The 8,948-nt window shown below is 51.5% G+C and overlaps 3 protein-coding genes across 3 annotated transcripts; 2 read left to right on the top strand and 1 right to left on the bottom strand.

Annotated features, from left to right (window-relative positions):
- Positions 1 to 1,120: 1,120 nt before the first annotated feature.
- Positions 1,121 to 2,792, bottom strand: BO88DRAFT_409382 (aldehyde dehydrogenase). The gene has a single exon (XM_025707940.1). It carries the CDS (start codon positions 2,452 to 2,454, stop codon positions 1,384 to 1,386), a length of 1,071 nt encoding a protein of 356 aa, XP_025557081.1. The 5' UTR covers positions 2,455 to 2,792; the 3' UTR covers positions 1,121 to 1,383.
- A 2,606-nt stretch (positions 2,793 to 5,398) lies between these two features.
- Positions 5,399 to 6,594, top strand: BO88DRAFT_223314 (pyridoxamine 5'-phosphate oxidase family protein). The gene is made up of 2 exons (XM_025702021.1): positions 5,399 to 6,016; positions 6,114 to 6,594. Exons 1-2 carry the CDS (start codon positions 5,624 to 5,626, stop codon positions 6,456 to 6,458), a joined length of 738 nt encoding a protein of 245 aa, XP_025557080.1. The 5' UTR covers positions 5,399 to 5,623; the 3' UTR covers positions 6,459 to 6,594.
- Positions 6,595 to 6,957: 363 nt separating this feature from the next.
- On the top strand, positions 6,958 to 8,947 carry BO88DRAFT_420497 (acyclic terpene utilization AtuA family protein; the record flags this gene model as incomplete). The annotated part of the gene is made up of 3 exons (XM_025708451.1): positions 6,958 to 6,985; positions 7,047 to 7,396; positions 7,445 to 8,947. 3 exons carry the CDS (start codon positions 6,958 to 6,960, stop codon positions 8,945 to 8,947), a joined length of 1,881 nt encoding a protein of 626 aa, XP_025557079.1.
- Between the last annotated feature and the right edge of the window lies 1 nt (position 8,948).

The following is an 8,948-nucleotide window of genomic DNA, read 5'->3' as shown; positions in this document are numbered from 1 at the left end:
AATCTCTTCACTATATAACTAAAAATCTTCTTCTTCTTCTTCTTGCTAACAAGAAATAACTATAGGCAACATAAGCTACCAAGTCCCCTCCTTCCACGGCCACTTCTTCATCCCCACTCCCCCCAGAACAGCCATGCACACCGAGGCGTTCCGCGATGCAGCAAAAACGGAAGAAGCCCATAATATCGCCATGTCAGTGGGCAAGGGTATGGCTGTGGCCGGACTCAAGGTCCTAACTGACAACAGTTTCGCGGCCCAAGTGAAGGATTACTTCGAGAAGGATAAAAAATTGCGATAGTATACTCTTCTATTACTACCCTTGCTGGATCCCATGCAATGAATGTTTTGTCATACAAGGGTGGTAGATGATTAACTATAGTATGTGGTAAATGAGCAGAGGGCAATACTAATAAATACTAGAGTCCTCAGTAATATCCAGACTTGGAAGAGCCCATCTCAGAGTAACAATGAAATAGGATGTAAATGATGCGTTCTACCGAACTCCAATAAAATATCAAGTGCATGCATGGTTTCTCGAGTACCAGTCCACTACCAGCGAATAACCAATTTATGAAGTACTAAAGAACAAAATCAGCTCTAATATTAACTGGCGAACTACTAACTAACTAGTCAATCAACATCGATGACATAGCCTCTTTGTGTATTGGTTGATGAATGTCCTCGCTTCGGGCCATCTTCAACCCGAAGGGGCCTTCTCTTCTCGGCGTAGTGATTGTCCCGAGACGCGACTTCGCCGGTGGTTGTCCCGGGGGGTAATTTCGCGTGCAACCATGGGTATGGTATGCAATGGCCTGATGGGATTTGAGTCTAAGCGGCGTAGATAAATTAGTGAATTTTCAGACTAGAACCACTGAGTGATTATAGCTAGAAGTACTATGATTACGTGGAGTAAAGTTTGGGACAGAACTATGGGTTGAAGTCTACAGTAACTGCAAGTTAACAATTTGTAATCATCGTAAATTCGTATCCTAGTTGTTTTACATGAACCAGTCATGGCTATCTGCGTAGAAGCTAACCCAAGATCCACGAGCTCGTCGCCGAAGCGAGCTCTCCCAATTTTCTCACGATGTCAATTATTAACTTAGAAGAGAGAATCGCCCAGACGGTAGTGGACGGCCTTGATCTGGGTGTAGTTCTCAAGTGCGTACGAGCCGAGCTCGCGGCCGATACCGGACTCCTTAAAACCTCCGAAGGGAACCTGGTAGGAGAGCATGTTGTAGCTGTTGACCCAGACAGTTCTATGTGCTTGTTAGCGAGTGAATTCAATTTATGTAGTAGTAATGGTGACTTACCCAGCACGGAGAGCGTTGGAAACACGGATGGCAGTGGTGACATCCTTGGTGTGGATACCGGCAGCAAGACCTAGGACATAACATTAGCACTTGGCATCGCAGCAATTTGATTCCGGAAGGACTCACCATAAGAAGTGCTGTTGCCGATCTTGATAGCATCCTCAACATCCTTGAACTTCTGAACAGTGACGACGGGGCCGAAGATCTCCTCCTGGTTGATCTTCATGTCGGAGGTGACGTCGGTGAAGACGGTAGGCTGGATGAAGTAACCCTCGGTGCCGTGACGCTCACCACCGACAGCAACGGTAGCACCAGCATCCTTACCGTGCTGGATGTACTCCATGATGCGGTCGAACTGGAGCTGCGAAACCTGGGGACCCTGGAAGGTGTCCTGGGCGAAGGGGTCACCGACCTTGTTCTGGAGAGCACGCTCCTTGAGACGCGCAATGAACTTGTCGTAGATGCCTTCCTGAACCAGGATACGGGAGCCAGCGCAGCAGCACTGACCGTGGTTGTAGAAGATACCGAAGTTGGCCCAGGAGATAGCGTTGTCAATGTCGGCATCGTTGAAGACAATGTTGGGGGACTTGCCACCCAGCTCAAGGGTCACCTTCTTCAGGTTACTCTTGGCGGCGGCCTGGAGGATAGTACGACCAACAAGGGTGGAGCCAGTGAAAGCGACCTTGTCGATGTCCATGTGGTGAGAGATGGCGGAACCGGCAACACGACCGAAACCGGAGATGACGTTAACCACACCGGCGGGGATGCCTGCCTCCTTGACCAGCTTGGCAGCATAGAGACCGGACAGAGGAGTCTGCTCAGCGGTCTTGAGGACAACAGTGTTACCGGTAGCGATGGCAGGACCGATCTTCCAGGACCACATCAGCAAGGGGAAGTTCCAGGGGATGATCTGTCCGCAGACACCGATGGGTTCGTGGCGAGTGTAGTTCAGGGTCTCAGAGTTGGTGTCGATGGTCTGACCATGGATCTTGTCGGCCCAGCCACCATAGTAGCGCAGGCAACCGGCAGCGGCAGCGATATCACCCTTGGCCATGGTGATAGACTTGCCATTGTCCAGGGCTTCGATGGCCACCAGGATCTCGGCATCACGCTCGAAAAGGTCGGCGAGCTTGGTCAGCATGCGGCCACGGGTGGAAGGAGTGACTTGGCGCCATTCGCCCTCGAAGGCCTTGCGAGCAGCGGCAACGGCGGTGTCCACATCCTTCTCCGAGGCCTCATAGACGGAGACAATGGGCTTCTCGTTGGTGGGGTTGATGGTCTCGAAAGTCTTGCCATCGGCACCCTTGACGAACTCGCCGTCAATGAACCTGTAAAGTAAACAGTGGTTAACTCTCTACCCAAAGTAATATCGAGGGGATGGAACGCGGGGTGACATACAAGCCCAGAGGCTGTTCATACTTGACGCCGTTAGGGGTCGTGATGGTAGCGTAGAGGTCAGACATGATGAGAGATGAGGAGATGAGATGTGGTTAGAGAAGAAAGAGAGAGGGAAGAGAAGAAGAGAGGAGAGTGGGGAAGGGGAGAACTATCAATTAATAAAGGAGACAGGAAGTTTAGTCACTAGTGGTGGGGTAGGTAGGAGTGGGTGGGGGCAGACAGAAAGTGAGAGAGAAGTGATTGATGGCTGATGGTTGAAGGGAGGGGAAGCTGGCGAGGCGCGAGGGGGAAACGCCAGCGGAGATCATCCTCGTCCACCGGGTTTAGACAGACTAGTTAGTTCCAGCTGGACTGGTCTAGTCGGATCCATGGGAGGAATTCCGGGTCTCATCCATTGCCATTTACCTCATCTGAATCTCTCCGCGAATAGCCACCCCCTCTTCTGCAGGCTCCGATTGGAGAGACCAAGCTCCTTGAGACCGAAACCCACAGCGAGTTAACCTACGTACTCCCGAGACCCCTATAGTAGCGATTATATTATTATATCGCGGTAAAGCATAATAAGATCAGGGCAATGAAGGGAACCTGAAAAGTCGGGATTCCCACATGCCAGCCCGTTTCTCCACTCTTTATCCAACAATCGCCAGCGATCGTGCGGGGTTTCGTTATCCATGGTTTTTCTGGCCACCACCACCATCCAGGTCCCCCCTGGTGTCAGCCATTTACTTGTTAGTTAAATATTCACTCTTCAAGAATCAAGAGACCCTGTGGCGTTGGTTGTGGAGGGGATGGTTATCGCTAGTCTTGGTTTGACATGGTTACGTCTAGTTTCCTCTTACATCATACCGAAGAAGAATGAAGGACCTTTGGCGGACGGGAGAATAGAAGCTAGTAGCTAGGCAACCGGTTAGTGAGTTATCAATCATCTCCTTTTTGTAACTCACTAGGGAAGTATTACTCACAGCTATGGAGCATTGGAGCAAGCTCTTTTCGTATTTCCGAAAACCCTCCACCTCGGTGTGAGTGGCGGGGACCAAGTGGGATCTAGTCTCTTGAGCTAGTTTTGTTGACCTGCAAGCTGCAACATTTTAGTCAGCCAGTCATGTTGTTCCCTTTTATGATGGGGATTCTCGTACTTGGATAGTAAGTAGTTCACGCTTTTCTTTGAACATCCCTGTCTAGTCCATTGGACACGAACCAGTAAAATCTCATAATCTTACTCCCCAAACTCTCAAAGTAAGATGAACAAACAGAAAAAGAGGGGGAATGCAACGAAGCTGAGAGATCCCGAGGCATTAGTCTGATTAGTCTCAAGAAAGTGACCCACTAGCGCCAAGTCACTAGCGGGTTACCGTTGAGGTTTAGCCACGATGACACCTTCGCCTGCTGCTGCTGCGACGGGCGGGAGTTTAGCCCGAGCTGGTAAGGATTCAAACCTGGGGGTGGTCGGCTGATACGCTGGACCATTTACTACTGGGCAGCGATCTAAGACCTCCTTGCCCGTCTCGGGCGAGTTGTTACAAGTTACAACCCCTCCCAAGGTACCCCAACGCATATTTCCGCTGCCTATAGATAGACTACTTGGGTTGAGTGTTCAGCCCAGAAACTGCTCCCCCACTTATCTCCAACCAACCCCATCCACTATTACTACGAAGTGTCAATTAATTCAGAACTCTCCGTTTTTCACTCTGACCAGGTCTCTATCTGAAACGGTAAGATCTATGGTATCCCGCTGCCATGGCAATGCGTGATCTAGTCTAGTGTGCTTTTATCATTATAAAACCACCAAATCCCGGTCCAATCAAGTAGATAGCAACTACGAAACTGTTCGATAGGATCTTGTCTTCTCTCAAGGGATTAGTTGCATGCAGTCTAGTCTAGTCCTGCAGCTTACACAGTTCATCTCTTATCTCCGGTTCTACTCCGTAGTGCCCGCTTACGCGCCCCTCGTGGGGTTTGCTTTGGCTTGTACCTGCCGGATCCAGCCTCGGCTTCTGCTCTTCTGATACCGATTGCGATCTTTCCCGAAGAAGCGAATCTGCCAACTTCGGGTTGATTTATACCGGCGGGAGGTTAAGACTCTTCTCATCTCACCAGATTCCAGCGAATCCTGCCAGTGTGTTTCTGCCTGATCTTTCCTCCGAATGAAGCTTGATGGTCCTGGTACCGACAACTGCCATAAAAACAACCTCGGGATAGTACTCCTCCGTGGACTTGCTGCTTACTTGCTCTTGAAATTTATTGGGAGACATCCATTCATTCTACAGGGCTCTTCTGGTAGGACAGACGTTTTGATGTTCTATACAGGTGCTCATGGCCACTGTTTATGGCGAAGAATTTTCTTCGATTATAGAATAGAAGACGTCTTTGCGAGGTCTCTGAAAGCGCACTATTGGACAGCCGGTTCAATTTGTTGTGAACCCATTCGGTTCACCGGAAGAGATACCGGAAAGAATGCTTGAATACAGAGCGAAATCCAGGAGCAATTACAATCAAGTGACTCATGGATGGTATGTGTTGTTGTGCTGCAATGCAATGCTACAAAGTACAACAACACCGCGTTATCAGTGCCGATCGGCGGGGTTGAAATACTCTGGAGTCTGGCCATCACTCCCCGGCATGAAGTCAATGGGTGGCCTGAGTGCATGCAGCCCCCGACCGAATGGTGTCAGTCACTGCCTTCAAGGTGTGCAGGTTATTAACTTAATTCTGTAACAGTTCTGCGAATAAGGACAAAGACTTGAAGTAGGACAGCAGCCTGACTCAGCCCTGTTACTGGTCTTTGTCACTGCCGACTACGCGCCTATAAGAAGCCCCTAGCTTCACACATCCCCTCTTGCTACTGTGCTGCATCCTGCTGCTCTCTTGATTCGCTTCTGACTGCCGTATATCCATTTCGCTGCTAACGTAAAATGCCAACTTTCTGGCCGTCAATTACCCCAGAGCTTCGAGACTGGGCGTTGCGCCAAAGCGTCTTTTTCGTGGCCTCTGCACCTCTGCAAGGACGACATGTAAATGTGTCGCCCAAAGGATTTCCTGACTCGTCTTTCGCCATCCTGGGTCCTAACGAGGCAGCTTACGTTGATGCCACCGGCTCGGGGAGTGAGACCATCAGCCATGTGCGTGAGAACGGTCGACTTACCATCATGTTCTGCTCATTTGATGCCTCGCCAGGCATCGTGCGCTTCTTCTGCACTGGCTCTGTGATCGAGTACGATGAGCCTGATTTCCCCGGCTACCTCGAGCGGATGGGAGGCAAGAAAGTGGTGGGAGCGCGGGCTATCATCCGTCTGAATGTCTTTAAGGTTCTCTCCCCGACCCCTCTTGGAAGCGCCCTCTGGCTTATTGCCGCGAGAACAATTCAATGCTAACAACTGATGTGATGCATGTTATGGGCTACAGGTCCAACGTTCTTGTGGTTATGGTGTCCCGCGATTGTCCCTGCAAGTCGACCCCGAAACCAACAACACCAAGCCGTATCTCCAAGATCGCGATACCCTAGGCCATTGGACAGGCAAAAGAGTTGAGTCCAATGAGCTTCGCACCTATCAGAAGGAGTGGAACGTACGAAGTCTGGATGGGCTACCTGGACTACACACTGCGCTAAAGGATAACCATCAGCTTGTCTGGTTGAAGCAGTTGGGCAACTGGACTCGCCGTCACAGAGACGAGATCGAGATGGTCAAAACCTCCATTCTGTTGTTGTTTATTTCTATGGCTATCCTGCAATGGGCGGGATACGTGTAAATGTAGTATGAACTGTGACAGAACCGAAGGGTCTGTTGCTTGTAACCATTTGGAGCTGGCCTGGTGGCGTGACCGCTCATCTAATACTCATGTGACCTAGACTTTCCCCTCTGCTGCTTGGTTGAGCTTCTTTCAACTGGTCGCTCCCGCATAGTGGCGCATTAATGCGACTTGTTGATCTCTATGCCTGCGTAACTCAATTTCACTTAGGTTGTTCATCATCTTCTTGTGCCGGTCGATCCGACCGCAATGCGGCAGGTGAAAGCAGATCCCCGCATCATCGTCCCAGACAACCGAATGTCCTCGGCATCTCGCTGGAGAGGAGCTCGCACTATGTCCTACCTTCCCTCTGTTTCATGGAACTGGCTACCTGGGCAATAAACTCTGGAAGTGCCATCTATATAAACACTTTTTCATGACCGGACGAGATACTTTCGCTGTTTCTCGCTCGCTTTTCACACTATCTCTACTGTAACGGTCAATACACCTATATATTATCATGGCCCAACGATCGGTCCGTATAGCTGGTACGTCGGCCTACTTGAGACGCCCCAATACTGTTTATAGTTCATTGACGAAAATTAATAGGAGCCTCTGGGTCCAACGCTGACCGTCGCCATGCCATCGCCGAGTTCGCTCGCAATTACCCTCAAGATCCAGTCGATGTGATCATTGCTGACTACATGAGCGAGGCGAATATGGTGGCATCAGCGGCCCGTACAGTAGAACAGCAGCAGCGTAAAGAGCAAGGCACACACGGATCCTCGACGATCGAGGCACCAGGCTATGAAGTTGGCTTTCTTCAAGCCCTGGACCCAGCCCTGTCAGACCTAGCAAAATACGGCATCAAAGTGGCGGTGAATGCAGGAAACACGGACACAAAAGGCCTCTACAACGTGGTCAAGCAGATGGTGGAAGCAAAAGGACTGAACCTCAAGGTCGATCTCAAGATGATCTCTGAAGAAGCCATGCTCACGTAATTCTAGGTAGCTTGGGTCTCCGGAGATCAAGTCCTGTCAACCGTCAAAGCTGCATGGTCGTCGGGGAAGTCAGCCTTCGCCAATATCTATACCGGCGAATCCCTCTCCGATTGGCCTTTCGAGCCTATATTTGCCCAGTGCTACTTGGGAGGACTCGGAATCGCCGCCGCTCTATCCCAAGGAGCTGATATCGTACTCTGCGGACGAGTCTCCGATGCGTCCCCAGTCATTGGAGCTGCGTACTGGTTCCATGGCTGGAACCGCACTGACCTCGATCAGCTAGCTAACGCATTCGTAGCCGGTCATCTCATCGAATGCAGCAACTATGTCTGCGGCGGCAACTTCACCGGCTTCAAGGCCCTAGAGCATATCGGTCCTGACGGCTGGTCCAATATCGGATATCCCATTGCGGAGATCTCCCCGGAGGGCAAAGTGATCATTACCATGCAATCCTACGCGCGCGGAGGCGCCGTTACCATAGACACCTGCTCATCGCAGCTCCTATACGAAATCCAAGGCCCATGGTACTTCAACTCCGACGTAACTGCCATCCTCAACGACATCCACTTCGAGCAAATCAGCTCCAACCGCGTCGCCCTCCACGGGGTCCGCTCCGGACCACCACCCCCAACTACCAAAGTCGGCATCACAGCCCGCGGCGGCTTCCAAGCGGAAGCGATCTACTTCCTCGTAGGCCTCGACATCCCATCCAAGGCACGCATGCTCGAGTCCCAAATCCGCCGACTCCTCTCGCCATATACCCCCAAATTCACCAGCCTCCAATTCTCAACCCTCGGCTCTGCCCCCGAAAACCCCGACAACCAAGACAGCGCCACCGTCTGCCTCCGCATCGTCGCCCAAGCCCGCCACGCAGAAGACCTCTCCCCAATGCATTTCCTCCGCTCCATCGTCGACACCATCATGCAAGGCTACCCGGGGGCCACTTTCCACCTCGACACCCGTCAGGGCTTTCCCCGCCCCGTCTACGAATACCACGTCACCCTTCTGCCCCAATCCGACATCAACCATCAAGTCCACCTCCCCTGGCTCCACCAAACCCTTACTATCCCACCACCTCCAATAACAAAATCCTACCCATCCCGCCAACCCTCCCAATCCCTCACCGACAACCCCACTCTAGACTTCGGCCCCACCATCCGTGGCCCTTTGGGCTGGATCGTCCACGCCCGGTCTGGCGACAAGGGCCCCGACGCGAACTGCGGGTTCTGGGTCCGTCATGCAGACGAGTACCGCTGGCTTCGGTCGTTGTTGTCCGTGTCGGGGATCAGGGAACTCCTGGGAGAGAAGTATACTGCCAATTCGGAGCTGAGGGTTGAGAGGTTCGAGTTGCAGAATTTGAGAGCCGTACACTTTCTATTCAGGAATCTGTTGGATAGAGGGGTGGGGGTCACTACCATGGTGGACTTTTTGGGGAAGAATGTTGCAGAGTTTCTTAGGGCCAGACATGTCGATTTGCCGGTCAAATTTCTAGAGAGGGGGAAGCTGTAGG

Source organism: Aspergillus vadensis, assembly GCF_003184925.1.
Source record: "Aspergillus vadensis CBS 113365 unplaced genomic scaffold BO88scaffold_44, whole genome shotgun sequence".
NCBI classification, from domain to species: domain Eukaryota; kingdom Fungi; phylum Ascomycota; class Eurotiomycetes; order Eurotiales; family Aspergillaceae; genus Aspergillus; species Aspergillus vadensis.
This window is presented reverse-complemented; position numbering and strand designations above follow the sequence as displayed.